The 24,083-nt window shown below is 36.6% G+C and overlaps 1 protein-coding gene across 2 annotated transcripts in view; it reads right to left on the reverse strand.

Annotated features, from left to right (window-relative positions):
* Positions 1–314: 314 nt before the first annotated feature.
* The window catches only part of PIP4K2A (phosphatidylinositol-5-phosphate 4-kinase type 2 alpha), a 117,117-nt gene continuing 93,348 nt past the window's right edge, over positions 315–24,083 (reverse strand). For both annotated transcript variants that reach the window (XM_080639424.1, XM_080639423.1), the window contains exons 5-10: positions 21,485–21,631; positions 18,817–18,855; positions 8,861–8,974; positions 5,399–5,642; positions 4,320–4,423; positions 315–2,587 (exon numbers count right to left, since the gene is read on the reverse strand). In XM_080639424.1, the coding sequence (XP_080495550.1) occupies positions 2,507–2,587; positions 4,320–4,423; positions 5,399–5,642; positions 8,861–8,974; positions 18,817–18,855; positions 21,485–21,631 (729 nt within the window). In that variant the 3' untranslated portion in view covers positions 315–2,506. The remainder of the gene's footprint in view (positions 2,588–4,319; positions 4,424–5,398; positions 5,643–8,860; positions 8,975–18,816; positions 18,856–21,484; positions 21,632–24,083) is intronic.

Consider the following 24,083-nt stretch of genomic DNA (forward strand, 5'->3'; position numbering starts at 1 on the left):
TAATACTAGGATTTAGTCCATAGAATCATCAATTACAAACCTCAGTATTTTCTCTGAGAGCACAGCCTAAACCCCAAAGGCTAAATATTTAAAGCCAATTAAAGTAAGCATGGAACAAGCAGGCTAAAACCTAATAAAAAAAGTCTTAAGTTTCTTCTCATTTCTTCCTCTGCGATACAGGCTACACGTTCATTTTAGCACCCAAAATTCATCTGTAAGTGATCAAACCCACAGCTGAAAGACAAGAACAAAGGATTTACCTAGTGAGTCATCAAAGTGCTTTATTTTATAAAGCCTTGCTCATGTTTGGAGTGTAATCTAAGCACTAACATATACAATAATGAGTCTTCCTTGCCCTGTCCAAATAAACAGTTTATCAGCAAGAATGAGTGACAGAACTGCTACACAAAGAATGCTTTGCTGTAAATGTCTAAAATTGTCTAAAAATGTACACTGGTTGGCCGCAATTAAATATGTACTCAAGTATGTACTCCAAATGTGTATTCATTTTTACCTCAGGGTCTCCCTCTGGCCTCATACTTCATGAAGCCACAGCATGCTTCAGAAAACAAAATGTGGGCGAGAATGTAGACAACTGGGGTATAGAGGGAGAGGACAAAAAAATATCAAGCCACAGTACCAACTTATTTAAATACATACAATACAAAAGTAAACACGTACATTACAGTGCTGCGGACATCACTAAGTCAAATGTAACAAAAAATCCTGCAGGAAAGGTTGGGGAAAGGAGAAAAAAATTAGTACACAGCAACAGGGACAGTATTGCCTTTGGCCGCCGAAGAGAGTGTAACGGGTTGCTATTGTATAGGCTCCTCTGAAGTAAACCACTAAGTACGTTATGCACAGTTGCAGGCTGAACAGCACTGACATTAGTTATGGAGAAGGCATGCTGGCACTCCTGATCTGAGTTATAAACCATGATGGGGAGGGTTTGACTTCTCTTACGTTGCCTACAAAATCTAACAATTTCCATCAAGAAATTTTAAAGGCACAGCTTTAGCACAGTGTATAAGTAGAGAGACTTTGAAGCATATGTAACGTTGTCTCTTTCAAGCATGGAGTCTTTCAGGGAAAAATACAAGAAGAAAAGAAATACAATATTGTTTAAAAATTTCAAACAAGTTAAATATGATCAGCACAATTTTAGGCAATGTACTATACAATCAAACTTGCGTAAATGGTAGGACAGGTCATTTTGATGCTAAAACACGACCTTGGGAAAAATCCCTCTGAAATAACCTTCCTCATTTTATTGTAAAAGAGTCTATCACAGAGGTGAGACATTCACTTTAGTACACTACTGCACATTACACCTTGGAAGATGACAAACATTACTTCATTTGTACTGCAAAATAACTTTACATGTAAACTCAAAAGTCACATATTGTACACGGCTCTGAAATTCAGAAGTATCCCTGCTTTCCTAATAATGTAAACAGTAAAATTCAGGGTTCATTTTTCGAGGGATAACCTATCATAAAATACCGCTGTTTCAACAGTACAACATAAGCATTTAAACTTCAAATTCCCAGTAAATTATCAAGGGAATGGAATTTCTATTGGTGTGCACATCTTTCAGGATTGGTGAAAGATGAAGCTACTATTGCCCAAAACTATGCGCTTCTTCAGATAAGCTTTTTTCCCCCCTTACAACACTATTAGTTCCTGTATTGCAAGAATATAAAACAAATGAAAACTTCAGGTAACAAAGTGAAATAAGCAAAGTTTTCCCTTAACGTAAGTTTACTGTAGCAAAAATGTACACATAGCATGAATTACGTTAGCTCTTTGTAAGGTAAGAGACGCTGGCTCTCCGATGTCCGAGAGGCTGAACTTCCTGATGCAATGTGCTGAAAAGAAGACAAAACCAGAAGAGAAAGGAAAAATCCAGGAAAAAGCCCAGCTGCTAGGAACCAAATGGGAAAAGCCTCCGGCACCAAGGGCTGTTGCAGCTGCTTTTTTAAGGAGTGCCAGTGTGCAGGGTGTAACATTCGCAGTAAGGTTTTCATTATTATCATCATCGTTATCGTCATGAAGAATACTGCCATGTATCTCTTTAGTTCAAAAATAAACTGATCCACAGTTTACAATTTGATAGCAATATTGTAGATTTAACATGCATTTACTCTTCCCCACCCCCACCTCTTTGCTCATTTATTCCGTTTCAGCTGGTAGCATCAGAGTATGACTGCCACAGTGCACTCTGAGTAAGCTGCTCTATTGATTTAATTTATTTTAACTTTTTCTTTTTTTTTTTTTTTTTTGCACACACACAAGAGTCAGAAATAGCTAGAACTATGCTGGGAATATCAGGCAGCTGTTAAAGCAAGTACTCCACCCCACTTCAGTCATCTTTGCCAGCAGATGTAAACAAAGGGGTTGCTTTCTGCAAGATGAGCGCTTCTCTGAGTTCCTTTTCTTCCCTACACTTGTCGCCAATGCTGCTGTCCCCAGGTCTCATGTCTGTCCTGTGCAACATGATAGGTTACGTCAAGATGTTGGCAATAAAGTCCAAGAAGCGCTTTGAATACTGTTCAGGATTAACTGTTGAAATTTCCGCACCAGCCTATACAGAGAATTGGGAGGGGAAAGAAGGAAGAACCAGTGTTTTACTTCATGCTTTGTTACTGACAGCATTACTCACTCAATGGATTACACGTTCAGTCTTAGAATCAGACACTGGAAACACAAATTGTAATGGCCCTCAAGCGTGATGTCTTTTTAGGCTTTACATGAGTACAGAGTTCTCACCACCATAAATGTAGGACCTTCCATTTCTGAAACTTTACTTCTTTTGCTTTCATTGTACTTCAGTCTCCTATATAATTTCTACTGCATTCTTAACCACGCTACACACTGATTCATTAACAGATTCTGGTCTGTGCCTTCATATAGAGAAGACTAAATTATCATACTCAGATCTGGTGTGTCAACATATGTGTAATGTATATTGCTATGTGAATACTAAATAACATGGTTTGAAATATATGGCAACAATTAATAACATTTTTTCAACACATATGCATTTAAATCTGGAGTCACTAAAGCTGTACAACTGCTATTTCAATGAAGTCATGATTTCATTCATATTTCTATGCAAGTTTTTCAGAGCCTTAGCCACATTTTAATTTGTATTTTTCCTGTTTTACAAAAGGAGAAAAATACATGCATGCAATTAATGAACAAACTTTGGTGTCAGATGGCTCAGGATGGAGATAGTGAAATAAACAAAATGGTTGTATGAAACTAATGTTCTGTAATAAGTTCTAATCACAGTCAGCTTTAATAATCATAGCGGTTATTCACAACATATTTCTAGCCAGAACTGTGAGTTTTTAGTCTGCCACATTCAAAGCTCATTAATAATTGCCAGATAATGGCTGTGTATGGTCTACACCAACTTTCAGCTGCTCTGAGAGCAGAGGGAACGATGAGTGCCTTTTTTAGAGACAAAAACCACATTCTACAGGTCTGTGCAGGGTTTACTGCTGAGCATTCTGCATTGCACTCTACTGTAAACTAAAAATCCCTGAGCCCTCTGCTTAACAGACTTCCCTCAGTGCCTTGATCCTTTAAAGAGACAAAGGAGGGATTTTAGCATTGTGAATGATTATGCTCTTTTTTAAAAGGTTATGAAATCTGAAACGTAAATCACCATAGGAGTAATAATAGTAGCTATAAATCACAGTTCTGGAAGACTGGGCTACTTCATCATGGTTCTTTGGTGTCTGCTGATACGCAGCCATTTCAGTCAAAATAAAGAAATTCATGGCAGTCAAACAGATGCCTTCACTGAATGGTCTCCAAGTATTTAATATGTACATGATGCTTAATTTTGCAAATTGGACTATTTTTTAAGAAGTCTTGTAAAGTGAGCCACATTATATGCTGAAGAACTGACTTTCAACAGGCTGTACCAAATAACAAAATCATCACTAGGGTCCTGCATCTGAAATAAGATTCACAACAGTTTTCACAGCACTGTATACAAATACAAGTGTCTGGTGAACAGCTTTTCACAAATTTAGGACAAAGTCCTAAAAAGGCATCTCATTAGAGTCCTGTATGGGTAAGAAAGCTACGTGTACAGCTGAAAAGGGAGTTCCACTCTTGGTATGTAATGTGTAGCAGCTACTCTGTACTTTTGTATTACATATTTAACAAGAAGAAAATTGAAAAAAAAAAAAACCTATTTCCCTTTTCAATGATTTCCTGAACTCTGCTGTACCAGTGCACTAAACAACAAAAATGCAGAAGTATAAATGGAATCAGAGGAAAAAAACAACCCAGATACTTACTCCATGCTTTACTGTTTTTGCAGCATGGGCAGCTTTCTTTTTTGCATCATAATGAGTAAGAATGTCAATAATGGCCATAAAGTATACTTCCTTCCTAGGTGCATCTGCAAATGGCAAGCACATGGCAGTAAGAATGACTTTTGAGACATCTTCATCATGAGTTCTAACAAAGGCAACTTTATAAGGCTCAATCAGCAGCTAAGACAGGTTAATGTCAGTCAGAATCACAGATCTGTAAAGACCACAGGCTAAAGCTGCCCTTAACTGACTTTTAACTGCACTTATTTATAATGCAAAACTCCTTAAATGAGTGTAAAATAAAACACCAGCTTACAGAAATTATTGCTCACTTAAAGTAATGTGGATTTCACCTTCCTTTGTGGAAAAACTATGAAGTTTCACATGAAATGTAACGCTTCTGTGTCAACAAACATGATCATATATATTTTTTATTAATAAAAACATACATTTATCCATGTAAATGGTTAAGGAAAAAAAAAAGAAGAGAGAACTTTCCTATCTTGAACAGCCGCAAGTAATGAGTTATACCTAGTTTTACACATTACCACCAAATCTACTTTCAGGTTTCTTATGATGACTTTCTGAGCTGGAACACAGAAATTTGGTTTGAGAGCAGAAATTTTCAAAAAGCAACCAAAAAAGTGAAATGTAACTTGGAATGCTGCTTTTCTAATTCTTTTTAAACTGTTTTCAACATTATCTGATCTGCTAGGAAAAGAACAGTTGTGGATACTAGATTTTCTTGACGGGATAAAAAACCCCATGAATTAACTGAGAAATGCTGTATGTGAATAGCTAAGCCAGTATACAATTTGATAGTGTAGCAGGTGAATTATTTGACTGCATCACCACACATCACAATATTTAGCAAATACATTCATAACACTGCTGAGCATTATAGGTACCTTCTGCTTTCTGCTACCCCCAAAAGCAACATATTTCCTCTTTTGTAGAGTGAATTTGTATTTGGCAGTTTACCTTTATGTGGTCATGAAGACTTTAGGATTCTGGTGCAAGAATCGAAACATGTTAACGTAAAAATATTTATTACTGCTTACTTTCATGGGATTTTATTCCATAAACATCAATAGCTGGATCAAATTCCCCTGGAGCCAAAGGCAATGAGCTGTTCAGCGTGTTTCCTGGACTGTCTGGAGGGGTTCCAATGGGGTGGGTCCCATCGCTTTCACCTTCCTCTTCTCCATCATTCTCTTCACACTCTACTTCTTCCTGTTCAGCTCTTTCAACATCATGAATTCCAACCAGCAAGCTGTAGTCCATGAGTTTTAACTGAGCAAGGAACTAGAAAGTGATAATAAGCAATTTATCAATATCACTGAAAAATCTAAGCTCCACTTATGAACAGGAGAAGTTACACAAAGATGTCATGAGTCAAAAAAAACAGGCACTTCTAAGGAAAAGCAAAAGGGAGGATTAAGTGATACAGCTATCAGAGAGATACCTGAATTTGTTAAGGTGTAGTAACAGCACACAGGTCACTTGCAACTTATATTCTAAAAGAGCTGTAGCCCACTCCCTCAAAATCTTCAGGGAAAAAAATCACTTTTCCTGTAGTGAGGACCAATGCCGACGACTACCATGCCTGTTTAATGTTTACCTTAAGGCATCCTGTCACCACACAACTTCCAGATCAGTGTCTTTGCCATCAGGTGTGTGGTGTGCTACAACCTGGTGCTAAATCTGCCCCCTCACTTCCTTCTAAGCCTTATTAAAGAATCGTGAAAGAGTGTTTAAATATTCTTGCAGTGGAAAGTAGTGAAGTTTTACACCACGAAGATGTGAAATGATGATACACTGCCTTCAGTTACAATTTAAGGCTCACAATTTAAATCATGTAAGCAAAACATGAATAGGAACAAAAGGGTGGTTTTGAATCAAGATTGAGGATGGGAGTTCTTAGAAAATTGAAAGATGAATACACTTCATGTTTAGACAAGTGTTACTTTAGTTGATGGGAACAGGGTAAAGCAGAAAGCTAAGAAAGAAGGATGGAAATAAGGAAGGTATAAAAGCATGAAGATGGGTAAACAGTTCAAGGGGATGAGATGTAGGAAGGGCAAAGCTGTGCTGCAGCCTAAAAGCAATACTACGATTTTAAACTTGTGGAGCCCTTACTTATGGTATGCAGAGAAAGAGGCTGAAAATACAAATAATTTCGATTTTGAGAAACTCTAAATGGATATAAAAAGGAAGTTAGAGCAGACCAGAGAAAGGAATTAAGCTAGACTTTGGAATAGTGATGGTGATGAAAGAGATCATAAAATACTAAGAAATGAAAAACTACAGTTTGCCAAAATCCTGATTCTGAGAAAAGGAATCAGAGATAACAAAGTGACTACAAAGTCAAGTGCCAGAAGGAATACTGTGAGATTGAGAAGAGGTTTTAAGAAGAAAGAAGAAATTGGTTTCTAATAATTTCAATATAATAAATCAGAAGACTCTTCACAAGACTAGAAGAGATCCAAGTTTGAAGAGATGATATACAATGATATACACAAGAAGAACAGATGACAAAGGCGATGGAGTGGAAGGACTCCAGGCGTATCACTAGGTACTTGATAAATAGCAAGAGAGACAGGAGAAAAAATCTACCCATAATCATACAATAAAAGCACTGAAGAGAACAGACTCTTGGGAAAAAGAGCGAACTACAAATTAGAACAGAATGGCTCTTCTGTTGACAGGAAAAAAAGACTTGGGGAGATCAGCACAAGGAAAAGGTCATCTGATTTAAAATGGAAAAAAGTGCCCTTAATATGCTTTTTCTCAGGATATTTTCAGTGGAATGAGGAGGCAGGAAAATAGATGAGGACATCAAAACAGCAGTAATAGATATTTGTTTGTTTGAATGCAAGGAAGGGGACGTAAAACTCAGTTATGAGAGAAATATAGAAACAAACTTAATGACAAACAAGAACGCCTATAAAGTCATATGATTTCGCATACTACTGCATAATATGCTTAACCATAAATACTGTGTGATAAGATAATCACATGCTAAGCGTTGCGCATTTTGTTGTAGTGAAACGCGTTTAAACGCTGGGTACAAAACGTATACTATCAGTTATCTAACAAGGGCAGAAGAAGCAATAAAAGAAACACAAGGTTAAAGAACAGCTTGCCGTTGTTAAAATCAAGTGCCAGATCCCTTCACAATAGTGGTTTACATGGATATTTAACAATGCTGTATAAATTTCAAGCCCATAAAAAGACAGCCTCTCAGGACATGATCTGGAGTCTGCCATTATATTCACAACCCAGTAAATGATGAAGATCAGACACACTTTCTGGGGTAATAAAGTTATCTTCCACATGCCTTGCACATACTTAAAATACTGTCTGCAACCTGCTTACCATAAAAGCATTATTCAGCAACAGCAGTACATGTTAAAAGAGCACAAAACTTAAACCCAAAGGAACTCATCTCTAGAGCTATGACATCAGTAGAGCAGTTTTCCAGCACAGCATTTTAAATATAAAATAAACACACATTGATATTTCACAAAATATTTATGTTTTAATAATTATCATCACCATACATTTCTCATTGTCACTATCATGGGAAATCAGATTTCCTTAAAAGCAAATTATTGGTTGGAGTTACAGTACTTTTTTTTGTGCAGCTAATGAGATGCAGATCTGAAGAACCACATAAGTAAATTCACAGAGCCATTTTGATATTGATAGCTGAAAGGCTCATCAAGTCACAGACATGTTTTGGTTTCTTCCAAAAAAACCACACCAGATTTTAGGCTTTGGGTACAAGGGCTGCAAAATATTTTGTTTAGGGACAGCATTTCCAGTGATCGTATTTTCAGTGATGGAAATTTCAAGCTGTGTACTAGTTAGCCCAGTATTTATTTTCATTTGCTGAACTAAATAAGTTATAAGAAAATATTACATTAAATTCATATATTAGAACTTTTTTATTAAGTATTGACTATATTCAGCCAATCAGAAATCTATATGAAAGACTATGCTAAAACAATGATTCCAACTCCTATACACAAATTACTGAAGCACTACACTCTTATGATACTAAAGATGATTTAAAACTGGATCAGTAATACAAAATAAATAGAACAAGTAAGGCTGTGAGTGGGGATGCTACATCTTCTATCCTGGACTACAGTCCATATGCGGCCTCAGCTCTGGTGCACCTCCACCTGTAAAACACAACTAACAATACTCACCTATTTCTTAGGGGCATTTGGAAGTACTAGGCTTGTAAAGCACTTAAGTACTAAGTAGCACCATCATTTTAACATCACATCATCAAGGCAGGAACAATGGCAACCAGCTATGGCAGTAAGCCACTTATCACATCAGCAAAAGCAGTGATCAACTCCTGAAAGTTTAAATTGTGTTTCATTTAAAACAGTCAGTGCTTACAGTTTCATAAACAAGTTTTCATTAATGAAATACAGGGACGATTTCCTGGAATATCTGTAATCTGCCACACATTTTAATCACGTGTAACTGAATAGGCAGATTCTTACCTCAACATCCTTTTTGAGTTTCTCAAGGAACATCTTTTTGTTATTCTCATCAATATGAATCTTCTGGCCATCATTGATGAAATCATTGTCTTTGAATGTCGGCAGCTCTTTGGCCTAAAATAAACCAAAACTCCTATGAGAGCAGGATCACAAAGAGGAGCACAGTAAAGCTGCTGGCCTAGTGTGGCACCTCGAGCTCCCCTGATCCGGACAGGGGCCACATCTCTGGGGAAAGCAGAGGCACTCATTGCACACAGCTCCCTGTGCTGCAACCACAGAGCCCTTTTCTTAGTTTATCCCTCCTGTAAATGGCCTAGAAGGTAGCAGTTTACTGGGCACGCAGCAAATATAGTCACGACAAAATCTCCAACTCAGTACTTGATTTGCATCAAACCTTGATTTGCACTGAGTTTCTTCCAAGATGTCATTTGTCAAAGTGACAATAAGTGAAGTTGAAACACAGTCTATACCTCATAGCAAAGTGCTTGCATCAGATCTTACACGTGAAGTCAGACTGGATTACATTTTACATAGCTACTGTGAATGTTTAAAAGTGCCTAATACCAAATAATTATTTGAAAGCATTGAGTGAACATGAATTATGAAATGCTGCTTAAAAGGGGCAAACGCCAGAGAAAACCACTGCCTTTCAAATACGTAATTAAATATTCTTGATGTTGAAGCATTAGTTGATTAGCTTCATCTTTAACTCTCCCATGAAGTGATTTGCAACAGCATTATGGAAAAGCCAGACAGAGTAACCACAAGATTCAGTATTAAGGTCTCTCAAATGGGCTCTGTTTTCAAAGGGCAGCGACTGGAAGTTTACTTAAAAAAACCCCAGCAAGTCAACAAACAAAAGAGCAGCTCCTTCAGGGTATTTGGTCAAGTAAACTAGAAGTAATAGTAGCTTCTGCAACCAGAGCCTTTAAAAAATTGGCCTATTAAGAGCAATGAACAGCCTCTCTCCCTGCCTCCTGCCTTTAATCAATAGTAGGGAAGAACAGGTTTTCTTTACAAAGAACACGTTGCAGAACAACCAAGTGCTGCAGCCCTCAATGACCATGAGCTAATGTATTTTGAATAAAATAATTTCCTCTTAATCTGAAAGTCTTTATGGTAGGAATAAAAAGCAGCTAACATCAGTCTACTGGAATGTCCCATCAGTTTAACTACTCACACATAGCTTATAACCATACTGGAGATGGTATTTTTCACAAAGCTTGTTTTCTTCCTAAGACACAGTAAGGAAACTAATCTCAGAGGTTCTCTGCTCTGCTCCAAAATGCACATATTGGAAAGCACAGCATCAAAATGTGAGCATCACAGCAGACCCTGATATGCCCTCACAGATCTTCACAGTGGCCAAAAGTTCTTTTTGCGGTTGGGCTGTGCACAGAATTAGCTGAAATACTCAGTTCCCTAATCAAATTTATTTTTTAGATCTGGAATTGTGAATAGTTCAAGATCCCACTGCTTTTGTTTAGAAAAATGACCCTTCTCTTCCAATAACCGCTGCTCAAAACCACTTAAAACAATTAGTAACATTTTAATAGTTATGAATACATGTTAAAACCATTGCATCCTGACAGCTACGAACTTTGGAAAAAAAAAAAAAAGCAAGGTCCTAGTCTGGATCTATTTTTAGGTCATTACTGAATTATTACTGCGCTGCATCTAGAAAATTTGGATATACTAAATTATCCTCTAATAGAGATCCTCTATTTTAAATTAAAATAAAAGGAAAAAAACCCCAAGTAGCTGAGATGGAGCTATAACCATTCACCCATCCCAGAATCCTTCCAGAAAGGATTCACCCTGCAGTGCTTTGCCACTTCACTTACAGACAATACTAGAAACTTCTTGAAGCGATGATGAACTGTTTACTACAGCACAGTGTGCATCGATTTTCTTTCTGGCCTACTTGGTAAGTGGTTTAGGATGAAAATGAGTATGGGAAACATCAGATAAGCATTCCAGACTAACAGCTGTAGAGATTATACTACAGAATTGAGCAAACTGTCCAACACACATAGGCTAATTCTGCAGAGGCGGGACTGTGGATCCAGGGATGTTGCCAACACTAGAGGATGGAATCCAGTGCGTGGGATGCTTAAGAATGGAGAGGAGATTTGGATGAATTAATTTAAGATGAAACAATAATGCATGCAGGAAAAGAATACAGGAAACCAAGCTCCCTTCATTTCTAGCCCAAAGTCACAAACCCCCCCAAAACCTCAGATTATCTTTCTACCTAGTATATCCAAGTTATTTATTATACTAGGCAGTTTTTTAAACGAACCCATTAACACTGAAAAAAAACCCCATACTAATGCTGTTTAAAGCTGAAGGGCAAGTAAAGAGGAAGGATGTGCTTGTGGTTAAGATGCTGAGATGCAGGTTCATCTCTAGGCTCTGCCACAGGCTTCCTGCACAGCAGGACATCAGCCAGTCAGACCTGGTGGGTGGTGGGAGGGGGAAGCATGCTTCTCCACTGAAGACAGCCCTAGCTTTAGTAAAAACAAACATAAATGACAAGCAATGTCCTTTTTTTGGACAATGCTAGAGCTAATAATGCAGTCATGCAGGTGCCATACTCCACTTTAACCTTGTTTCTAATCTATTTTTAATAGCAGTGAGCTAGCAAAGCTGACACAGCTGCATTTCTTGTCTGCCATCACAAGACCCAAGGGGTACTTCCAACGACATTCAGGGCAGTGAATCAGCTCTCCCCAAAAGCCACTCTTCACTGCCTCATGCGCAGGTTCCCCCAGTCCTCAATAATCCCTCTGAGAACTTTTATCTGAGGTCATTTTTCTTCACTCAAATGCCCATAGCTGCGAAGACCTGGCAGGTGTAGAACTGCATAAATCAAAAGCCAGAACCAAGGAGGTATGGTAAGAAAAAGGAAAAAGTAAAAGCAGTGGCCCCAGATGAGAAAATGAAGCTAAAAAGCTATGTGCCAGTGGCTGCCCTCACCACATCATTTGCATGATGCCTCCTCCCAGCCTGTTCTCGTCCCTTTTACTAGGTATTATTAGACAAAGCTTTTTTTTTTTTTTTTTTTGATGTGCTAGGCAATATCATTCTCCCTCTTTATTTAAAGCTGTAGAATATCAGAAGCCCCAGGAGACCGCAGCAGTTCCAAATATTACTAACAACAGCTAGCACTAGTAGTGATTCTAGTAGTACTTTAACAGAAATTCATGTCTTCAAATTGATTTGTGAATTTAGGAATTAAAAACTATGAATATGCAGCTAGGAGGGGCTTTTGTAGTTATTTAAAATTAATAATATATGTGTTCATGTTGAAAAATCCTAAGATGCACATTTTCTTCTTATGCACTGAAATAAATAAATACAAATAAAACCACATTGTGGCAGTTTAAAACACTGTCTGCATAAAAAAATTGAGACTTTGCTTTAATGAAATAATTGATGCAGTTAATTTTTAATGAAGTCTCAAATATTTCCAATGAAGCAAAATTCTTGTTGGAAAAAGATTCTCCTAGAATGTAATTCATTATAAGGAACATATTAGTATCATTAAAGAACTAAATATTTTAAAAGCCACGCAGGAGATGAACATCTAACTACTTCCACTAAATTAATAATACATTTTCTTTCTGAACCATCTCCCCATCGTTTTTAATCCCCTACTTAAAGATGCAAGAAAGGCACAACAGATTTTACAAATATAAAGTATTTATTTATTAAAAAAGCACGTTATTACTGCACACTTTAGGTTTGTGTTCCAAAGTTTGCCATGGTCACAGAGAATTTTAATGGCAGGAAGATTTCACTATCTTTGAAAAGGTTGAAAAGCAATAAGGATTTCTTTGACTCAGACAACAGAATGTGTAAAGCCTGACTGAAAAACTAAAATTATGTTTAAACAGCTCACTCACATTGTTTCTCTTGGGAAAAAAAAAAAAAAATCTCAAAAAGTAAGAACCAGGTGATGTTTTATTTCTATATGAACAAGGAAATAGTTTTTGCAGATTTCTTAGCGCACCTCAATTCAGCGGCCTATCCTAATGTGCTGTATGAATATTAGATTATTTTTCTTTTTCCAAAGGGATTTTTTGTGCATCATAACCAAAAATAATGATCACGGCCAACACTAATGTTGACATTCTGGAAGGAGCTCGCTAAACCAGGGCAGTTACATTTTAGAGTAAGTCTTGGACTGAAAAAGGAAAAGACTGTCTTCACAAGCTGGCAGCAATTTCTCCCCTAACAAAGGCAAAGATCAGGCTGTAGGAGAAATCTTGCATAGCAGTCTTATTGTTTGTTTGGAACTAGGTACAGGTCACATTATTCACACACCTAATCATGGCAAAATTTGGCTTACAGTTTATAACTTTTGAGAACAGTATAAAACATCTGCCAAGAGTGAAGTTCCACACCTCAGGCTTCTTTTCACAGCAAATGGCTCCCATAATTATAAGGAAAGAAAAAGGTGTAAGTTAGATCAACTTTAGCCTGATTGGGCTCATGGGCATATATGGGAGGCAGCACTTTTAAAAAAAGGCATATAATGCTAAATACAGTTTGCAATGTTCTGGCACAGGTGGTTTTGAACCTAATCAAAAGCCTGCAGTGACTATATCCACAAGATGGAAGAATAACTGGAGCTTTCTTTGGAAGGCTGAAGATTGCAGCTTCTTCCCTCCCAGCCATTAGGGAAGCTGGGCCCAAACCTTTGTTGTACAATTTGTCTTGTGCTAAACAGGGGTTTCTAACCAAGTAAGGGCCTGCAGATCCACTGGACATCACAAGACTATAAATTGCAATGGAAATAGAGCTGTAACCCCAAAATGGGGTTTGAGGGAACACTGGAATGGTTTTAGCCAGAGAACAGCTGTTTTTGTAGGACAAAAAAAGGTTGTGCAGGACCTTGTAGATGGATTAGGAATTCAAGCATGTACACCAAACCAGTAACTATACATCTTTTCAATGCTCAGGGAAGTGCATCCAGAGTTATCCCTATGGCTAATGCCTTCCTGCTGCAAAATGAGCATGCAACATATAAAATACAAGACAAAGTTCCCCATCTCTTTAAAAAAAAAAAAAAAAAAATCTTTTAACATATGGAAAACAGACTTTCAAACAAAAAAAACCCCAAAAAACCCCACCTCCAAAAAACCCTAAAAAACCACCCTCCACCCCCAACCCCCCAAAGGCAAGCTAGTGATTTGTTTTGAAAAATAATAATGGGATTGGTGTCATGTGAGGGCTGAAATAAGAATCTTAACTCTGCATGTCTGTTCCTATCTTTGTGATGTACTGTACTGCGATGTTTTGAAAGTTACAATCTCTGTATATGCAACCTCGAGATTAATTTCACACAGAAACCTAAGACATGCTTCATGTCTGCTGTGTGAGATCAGCACATGAAGCCGACTGAAATTACTAAAAGTAAAGAAAATGCTGCTCTGAAATCAGCAATTTGAAAACAGCAGGAAAAAAATAGCTCAGATTTTTGGGATGATCTGCTACCTTGAATGAAATTTTAACTATTGACATCAAAAGAAAAAAAAACTTGTTAAAGACTGAATAATCTTGGTGCTATGCTCCTATTCTAAAATCTTTCTTTCTTTAGTCACAACTATCCTCTCAGAAATCAGTTAATTACTATACATTGCATTATGTGAAGCAGAAAGTAAAGCTAAGACGTGATTTATTACACGTAGCAGCATCTTCAGATCTAATTCTCAGAGTAAGTTATTCTAAGTGTAACATAGCATCAACGATGACAATCTCTCCAAAAATGAATAGAAACTTCTTTGTTTGAATATATTTACTGTAAGTTTTCTGTATTTAAACTTATTTATGAAATGACAAATACCACAGAGGAGGCAATGCAACCAGTTTTAGATTAATTTAAAAACATGTAATAATATCTGAAATTGCTCAAGGATGAAATATGGTGGGCTTTAGTTCAGTCAGGTTTCAGTTTTCTTCTTCAAATTTCCTTCCAAATCGCCCGTTCACAAGCAACATGCTTAAGTTCTTTGTAAGTACAAGCAGACTCAGCTGTAACTGCTAATTTGATGTTGTCCTGCAAAGCATAGCGTAATTGTGAGCAGGCAGACCACCAGGGGAGTTCTGCATTATCCTGCTTTCACTTAAGAGGGCAAAATTGTCCAAGGAATGAATAGAAAATGCCCACTATTAAAGTAATAAAAATAAAGAAACTAAAGAGAACTAGAGGGGAAAAAAAAAAAAAAGCAGCTGTCAGAATTTGACAACTGTTGAAACATGCTGTTCTTTTAAAATTCAAGACATCTGTAAGTGCATGGTATCATACTTGTTGCCAAGAAAGTGATGCCTTTATTACTAAAAATATCACTTATAACGCGAATGAGAGGAGTTGTGTGTTAAGGTGAAATATAAGGGATGGAGATTGTATCTGCACTGCTTATCACAAAATATTGAGAGTTTCAGACTTCCTCATCAACATGTTAGGATATTAAATAGCTAAAGACAGTTAAACAGGAAATAAACTGAAAACAGGACAAAAAAGTAACATTCTCAAAGTCATTCCAGCCAGCTTTTCTTCCTAAAAACTGATCTTTAAAAAAAAAAAAAATCTTTGAATACTAACACCCATTTTACACGCAAAGCTAAAGTAGAAAAATATTTTTCTTGATTTCTTATTTTATAATCCATTAAATCTTTCTGCATAATTGCTTCTTCTTTATTAACTGAGTAAATGACAAAAGAGTAGTTTGACAGGAAAAAGAATCAATAATGTCATAATTTTAGACAAGCTTGCCATTTCAAAGTAATGTATCTAAAACCTGCAGTCTGCACTAGAATGTGACTGAAAGACTTGCTCTTCTGTTTTTTGACTTCTGCAGCTTTAAAAGAAGCTTACCTATTATGCTTGATATTCTGAAAACCATTTGATTACTTGAACATTGGCATTTGAAATTAAATATGAATTACTTAAAAGCCTATTAAAAATTACAGCATTACCAGACATTTTAGCCCTACATTGTAGCACCAAAAGCTTCCTGCCTTTCATTACTTTCCTGTTTTTCAGATGTGAATAGCAGTGGGTACATTTACTTGAGTAATTAAATAATGCCATTAATTGAAATTCTATTATTATTAATGTCATTTCAGGGTGATATTAATAAATTGACGATTTAACTTGCCTCTGGCTAAAAAGTAGCTAATAAGTTACTACACCAGCCAGTATTTGAGGTTGTCTGGTTTTTTTTTTAAGCACTTGGAGCAATTTCTTCTAACATAGGAGATGCCAAAGTATCTTTAGAGCATTGCTTATAATGCAGCCTCCTCCTCCCCTCCCCCGCCCCCCTTTTTGACTTTTCAAATTAAATTTTTTTCAGGCATTTTAACGTCTTTAAGATTTCTGTGTGAATCTCAAGTCAGACAACAAACAAGAAGTCTGAAATGACACCTACATAAGGGAAAATGGAAGTGAAAACAACATGCTACAGGACTCTCACTTGCAGGTGACAAATAATGGATCATTTACATACTTAGGTCAACACAGTCCTCAAGGTCCTGAAATTAGTGCCACACATGCAGAGATATATCCCATGAGAGTTTCAAAACAAGCTTTCCTTGTTGATTCATATAAATATATAACCCCTTTTAAGCAAGTTTAAACTCTGTGCATTAAGAACACTTGAGTACTTCAGATGAGTAAACCACTGCAGTTCTAATGCCTACTGCAGTTTTAGATCACAGTGACAATGAATGTTCCAAACACCTACAACACAGACACGGGGTAGCGTGTTCTTTTGACCCTTTCAAATCAAACAGCAGACTACAAAACTTAAGACAAAAAACATGTAATAAGCAAAATATTATTTTCCCCTTGCTTAAATCCCTAGCAGTCTGTCTTAAAGTGTTTGTAAAATGTGGTTCCCTCTACCAACTTAGAAGTCTACCCAATTAATTCTCTTTCTTAGAAATGTTTGTTCTGAGTGCTAGCTTGTGGCTTCTCTGGCTGCACTGCATTAGCATTTGAGGGGAACAATGAGTAACAGAAGGCTCTTCTAACAGCCTCAGACCGTTTGCTTACAACAGCAATAAGTTTAGTGCAGTTCTGCCTCCAAGAAATCGAATTCCTTTGAAAACAAAATAATGTGTGAGATTTAAAATAGCAGAAGAAGAATTTGGCGGACTAGGGCTGTTTTTATATTTCTTTCACAGAAGTACTCAAAATAAAAGGGAGGGACTAAATGTATTGAATTTGATAGGAATTTTTGTTATTTGCCTTACTGACGTTATGGTTTCACATTAAGTTTAGAGAATTGTTGTATACAGTTATATAAAACTACACAACTTAGCTATAAAAGAGTTCAACAGTAATTCTGCCAGGAACTTACATGGGAACAAAATCAAGGCACTGATTCTTTGAGGTTCTCACTCAATGAGTCTATGGTATGTGTGTACCATTATTAAACTATTCGTAACAATAATATAAATATAGTATTATAAGACATAGTCCTAAAAAGGCACAAACCCATTGCACTAAATATCTGTACAGTATCAGCTCCTGTATAGCTGAATATATGAAGTATTTTAATGTTACTATCCCAAGCATTAATTTTGCAACCTGCATTAGTCCCATCCAAATAATTTGCCCTCGTAATTTCTATCGAATTATTTTAGTACTAACCAACAGAGGTTTTCAATGACATCATGTATCGTTTACAAGACCCTGAAGGCGTTAATCCCTCTGTTTTAAAAATGTTAAGAGTTGTGTTACTAAACAAGAACAAAACCAGACCACAAGAAAAGAATAGAGACCATTCAAGACATGATCTTGAGGGCCCGGTACAGCAAAAGAGAGCTAATGCTGACTATTGTAACTGCAGTTGGCATTTGGGACATGGTAGTTGCCTAACGCTGGAAGAAGGTCACACCTTAGGACAAAGTGGAAAAACTCAGCAGTTTTTCATGCAGCAATAATTGTAGGACTGACAGCTGCTGCACATCTCTTACTAGTGCAGTTGTGTGGTATGTAGAAGACTCAGGCAGGCATGGTATGTCTAATGCTTAGGAGAAAAACAAATTATCTGGATGATATTTGGGGACAACACAAAATGAAGTCTTTTAAGTGAATTGCTGAATGATCTTATGCTAATTCAGAAGGCACGTGCTTGGAAAAATTAAGAAAACAAGGGTCATGGGTTCCTAGAATTCACCCCAAATTTGGAAATCTAAAGACGTCTTAGGTGATGGAGACTATGTTCCACCTTCAATTATCTGTAGAATCTCTAGAAAAACCTCTCCTGAAATGCCATCAGGCTATTTCAATGAAACCTCAAAGAAATGTTGTTTTTGAGAGCATTAAATTTTCCAAATGAATTGAAGTTGTAGATGGAGAAAAATAAAGTGATTGATTTCCTTTTAGAGCAAAGTTTCAGCTCATAATTTGACAGAGACAGCCTCTCATTATAGCTACATGTACATCTAAGCCTTTCAGTTGTTTGCTCATTTGTATGAGCTTTATGTACCCAAAGGTTCTCAAAATTCAAGGTTTGGTTCATCTTTGCATTCACTTTAGAAGTGGTGTCAAGTCACATAATTCCAATAACTGACATGGAGTATCCATGTATCTTAATGTTAAAGAGCAAGAGAAAGAAGATGAAGAAGCAGGAGAGAAGAGAAGAAGGTCCTGATGTTTTCCTACCACAGGGCAGGCCCTGAAGAAACTAAGAGAAGAGAAAAAAGGAAAAGGAGGAGGTAGAGGATTGGCTCACTTACCTCTGAAATCTCAACACCATTGCAAACCAATATTCAAAGGTCTGCAGAAAATAGAGGAAAGATAAAGGAAGGAATAAGGTAGAACTCAAGCAGGGAGAATACGACAGAAAACAAAGAAAACGGGCAGAACAGCACTGGTTATGTTTGTCCTGAGACTAGCTAGCAGGTTAGATAACTGAAAAAGAAACAGAAATGCACCATACCTTTTCTTTGTCACTGGCTTCTCGAGCCACAGTAGAGCCCTGAAACAGAAAAAATGGATCTAAAAATGTGCATATGTCAGAAACTAATTTGAAAATGTTACGATAACAGGTGAAAAAGTGGATGAACTGCATCCTTCTGAACTTGAGAGCTGTTTTAAAGAAAGGTGATACAGTACGTAGAATGCTCGGGGCCGCTTAACTGCTGCAATCATTTGAAGAAGATGTATCATGAGAGAAGAAAGATGGATTAAATCCTCAAGTGATGTACATCTATTATCCTCCTGACTGCTGCAGCTTCTTACTCATGTCTCATTCTCCTTTTGAGACTATCACCCTGGAAGTTCAGTTTGCTTGGTGGACTTCTCATACTTCTGTGCCAATTTAGCTGTACGGTCATGGAATAGCCTATTCTATATAACTATTTGGACATATGTAATACACATTTGAAAAGGATGTCACACAATATAAACACACACAAATACTAAAAAGATCACAAACAAGAACAAAGCACCTCACAGCAACATGAAGTTAAAAGAAGAGATGAGACCAACTGCAGATTCACAAGATTTACAGTGCTTGTCAAAGACATTTTGGACATGTAACTTTTTTTTTTAATTAAAATTAGTAGCTTTCTGAGTAAGCTGGAGATGACAAAAGAAAAAAAAAAAAGCCTGTATATATTTCCTTGCAAATTTCTTGGAGCAGGACCACACCTTTAAGTACCCAGCATTTATCACATAATAGCACTGCAAGAAATAATAACAAGAAACATGATAATTGGACATTGAAAGATGGGTAAATTAACTCCATTGCTTGTTGGAAAGTGTAAAGAAATGCTACAGTGGAGTCATAATAAAGAATGTGAGGATTCCCAACCACATCATTTTATACCATGTTTTATTCTGGTTTTGGAGAGGAACTTAGAAAACTTAGAAAGGATGGAGAAAAAAGATAATTGGGTTTGTCTTAGTTACTATGTATGGTCCAGCAAGCAGGGAATTTCGTTGCATTACACTGTTAACTGATAATAAGCCTGGTAAAAGTCTGATATTTTAGTTTACTGATAGTACATGCTTTATACTGTATTCTGTGCTCCCACAGATCGTTTGAATGACTACTGGGCCTGAAAAAGGATCAGCTGAAAACCAAACTGGAGGAAAAAAAGTGGATTTACAATAGCAAAAAATTAGGGAGGTTGACAAATTTGAAGTGATTTTAATAAAATGCCTCAGTGGCCAGAAAAATACCTTCAAAATCCTATGCTGATTTGTGATCTCTTTTTCTTAGTATCTACACAGGTGAAGACGTGTGCTACAAGTGAGCTCTAAGCTGGTGTCAAAAATATTCACGTACGAAAAGACTCTGAACTTACAATTGCAGATGCTGTGGTAATGGAAATCAAGAAAAAGTGTTTTATATAACATATGCAGTGTCACTATAAATCTGCTCAGTGAAGGCTCTTTGCAGAATAATATGGTATTGATGTTAAATATAAACTGAAAGAGAAGTCTATCTTTAAAGCAATTCTGTCCAACTGGACAAACTGAATAGAGTACAAAAGCATTCAGAGAGGTAAATAAGAGCTGTTGACAACAATGCTAAGAACATATTGTATGTCACATTACTTTCTGTTGTGCTTTTGTCCCTTTTTTACTGCATGATGATGCTCTACAACACATACAGTTCTCTCAAAAAAGTATCTTTCTCGGGTGAGCTCTGCTGCCAATAACGCTAAATATTAACCAGTCAGTTGTTGACAATCTCAAAATCAGTTCTTAAAGATCATGTTCAGCCAACTACCTGACCAGTTGCTTGGTAGTTGCAAGGTAGATACTTGAGAGTAGGAAAGGACAGTGCAGTACGTGGCATTACAAATATTTTAATCTAGAATACTAAATAACCATCTTAAAACAAGTTTGCAGATGCACTTAGGAGTTCAACGCATAGAAATTAAATGTATTAGAAAGAATTCAGTTTTTAAGGGGAAACTTTATGGACAAAATGAAAATATAAACCCTTAAGGCAGAAAGACCAAGACTATATTTTGGGCATGCGTTGTAAGCACTGTATATTAACTACTAGCAAAATTACAATAAGCAGATAAATCTTCTGAAGCAAACCTAAAACACACCTTATGATAAAGGCAAGAGAAATTTTGTGGGTTATTTTTTTTTTTTAAGAACCTCTTTTTTACTTGAATTATTTTTAAAATATAGGATAAAATATGAAGCTTTTGTACTAGTGATGTACTTTGTTAGTAGCATTTTGTTGGTTTAAATGATGATGATATTTGGTTATTTCACAAAAATCCTCTGCAGAATCAGCTGTGGCTTTTCATAATGTTGATAAAAACCTATAGGAAGCAGAATTATTATTCCACTTGCATGAAGGGTTTTACCTTTAACCTTTAGCTACATTTAACAAACACACCTGGTTAAAATGGTCCATTTAAACACGCACAATACAAATATACTTGTATAATTTCTATAGAACTATCCTTCAATTTTTCTAGTAGATGCAGAAGTAAACCGGTTAATCGTGGCTCCTACATAAAACAGTTTTAATTCATTAAAATTCCAAGCAATATTCAAGCACCGGCATAATCTAACAATTATAGTAAAGATTTTCAGCTAGTTTGTCAGTTAATTCATCAGCAGTTATTTCTCACCTTTAAGTCATATTTTCTATAAACAGATAAACGATGGCTGAACACGTTTCTTGTAACAACCATATATACTTCAACTCCATCAACAGTAAGCCGGTACATGCCCAAAAACTGGGGAAGAAGTGTGTTCCCATGACACTCCACAATAAACTGCAGGAGCAAAAGAAAAAAAACCAAAACAGAAATGAGGATGGATACAGATTATATATATATATTTATATGCATTTAAATATAAACCACCCAGAAACAACACATTTACTTGCTGAATATACATTTGTGTGGAAACAAACCTTAAAAAAATCATGCCAAAATAACCCCCTTAATCAGGAGATTATCCTCCTTTCAGTCCATGGTTTAAAAATTAAAATCTTGAAGCGTTTAATTTATAACCCTTCATGTCTGTAGACAATCTCATAGAAAGAGCAGGCTCCATTTGACAGACCTTTCCACTCTTCTGGTCCAAAAAGCACACTTAATGCAGATAACATTTGGTACTGATATAAAAAAAAACCAAATACATTTCTGAACATCATACTGCTGCATTCTGTACTATGTTGTCCCAGATAATATTTAATTTGTATGTTCCTCCATTCTCAATATTTATGATGATGAACATTTATGGTGCTGTCACCAGCAAGGTTTACTATTTATTATCACCAACTTTCTGCTAGTTCCTATGGGATGGTTACATTACAGGGTCAATGGAGTTGAGCGTGAAGTGCAAGATCCCCGCATTTGATTATTTACGTATCATTATGTTTCCTTAAAGTCACCATATTCCATTACAAATGGGCTATTAACCTTGAAAAGATTTGCCACCTGCACTTGAAACCTGTCTGTTTGCTTTTTTTTATCACTTGCCTTGCAACTAATCGTTTGAATTCCTATTGGAAAAAACACTGGAGGAAGCAGAAAAAGTACAGACTACATTGATGATGAAAACTATTGCAGAATGAACATTTAGTCCCAGAATAAAAATGCCCATACTGTATTAATCCTAAAACCAGCTCTAACATATCCACTCATATTTCATGGAACCAAGGAGAAGTTAAGCCACAAAGACGCAAGCCAGAAAAGGACTCACCAGCTTTCCTCTTTCTGTTATTACCAAGTCTCAAACAGAGGAACTTGGAGAAAGTTTAAAAATTCAAGCCTCAAAACAGGAAACATGACAACTAACCAAAGTCAGCCTCAAATATCTGTTGAATACTGAAACTGTTGTGTCTTTTGTGCCAGGGTGACCTCATTATTAGAACCACACTATTCTAAAACAGAGGAAACTTTCAAACGAGTTAACTGAGTAAGCCACGTGAATTGTTTAACAGAAGCAGTTAGTATTTCATGAGAAATAATGTAACAAAGCACTTAGAACCCTGGAGATTTTGCAATTTTCGGATCCTCTGCTAATTTTAAGGAATTTCACTAACTTTATAACGGAATCTGCACATATCACACCCAGACTTTCAATTTTCAGATATCAAAATAAAAATAGAAAGATTTAGGAGTCCTGAAAACAATAATTTCCAACAAGAAACAAAGGCAATGAACAAAGATGGAAACCATTGACTTTGAATTGAACATCACTTTGAGTAGCAACTCTATCACATGAGCTCTGCTGAATGTTGCTGGCACAATTTGGGCTGTAATGCTCCTTTCTGTCTGCCCTGTGGCAGTACTGGAGGTCACAAGCCCCAAAGCAGAGAACACAGTCACGGTGCAGTTGTGTCACTTCACAGCAAAGCATTTTTAAGCTCAAACTGCCTATGAATGGGCAAAATATCTTAAGCTGCTGCAGAGGCTCAATGAATGCAAATCAGAACCTCAGGAAGGAGATATGATTGCATGCCCCAAAATACAGCAAAAGGCCACCAAACCTGAGTAATGCACAAAGATTGACCAGTTTGTACCTGAGAAGATTCTGTATTTAACAGATGCAGAAGTTTTAAGTTGGTGTTCTTGAATTGGAGAATTTTCAATCATTGGGCTGTTACCACCCCCACAAGGCAGTTACCTATTACAGGATACATTTTTACCATCAGTAGTTTCTCTTACAGATCCAATTGCGAAGTGAAATTAGAACTATTAATGCTGGGGTTACATGAACGTTGTTTGAAACATTAATTCCTATTATTATAGAATCACAGAATCATAAAATCATAGAATAGTTAGGGTTGGAAAGGACTTTAAGATCATCTAGTTCCAACCCCCCTGCCATGGGCAGGGACACCTCACACTAAACCATGCCATTAGTAAAGCTACGTTGATTATCTTGTTATAAACACCAGTATGTGGCATATATCCTAAACAAATACTTTTCTAATGCTTCATAGAAGGTAGGAACGGTTGTTTCTTATAAAAACATTTACTGAGTGATTCCTTCTCCAAGATGATTAGGTTCTGCAAGGATGATAAAAACCGATCTATTTTCTAAGAAGGGTTTAATGCTACAGAATTTCAGGCCACTCAACTCTAATTCCTAATCTTATGGCTCTTAACTGCAGAATTTGAATTCAAAAAAACCCTACCCAGCTATTACTCCAATTTTCCATACAGGGAGCTGAGACACAAAAACTTTGTCCAAAATCATACAGAGTTTATGCCA

This window comes from Psittacula echo (assembly GCF_963264785.1).
Source record: "Psittacula echo genome assembly, chromosome: 2".
Lineage (NCBI taxonomy): Eukaryota > Metazoa > Chordata > Aves > Psittaciformes > Psittacidae > Psittacula > Psittacula echo.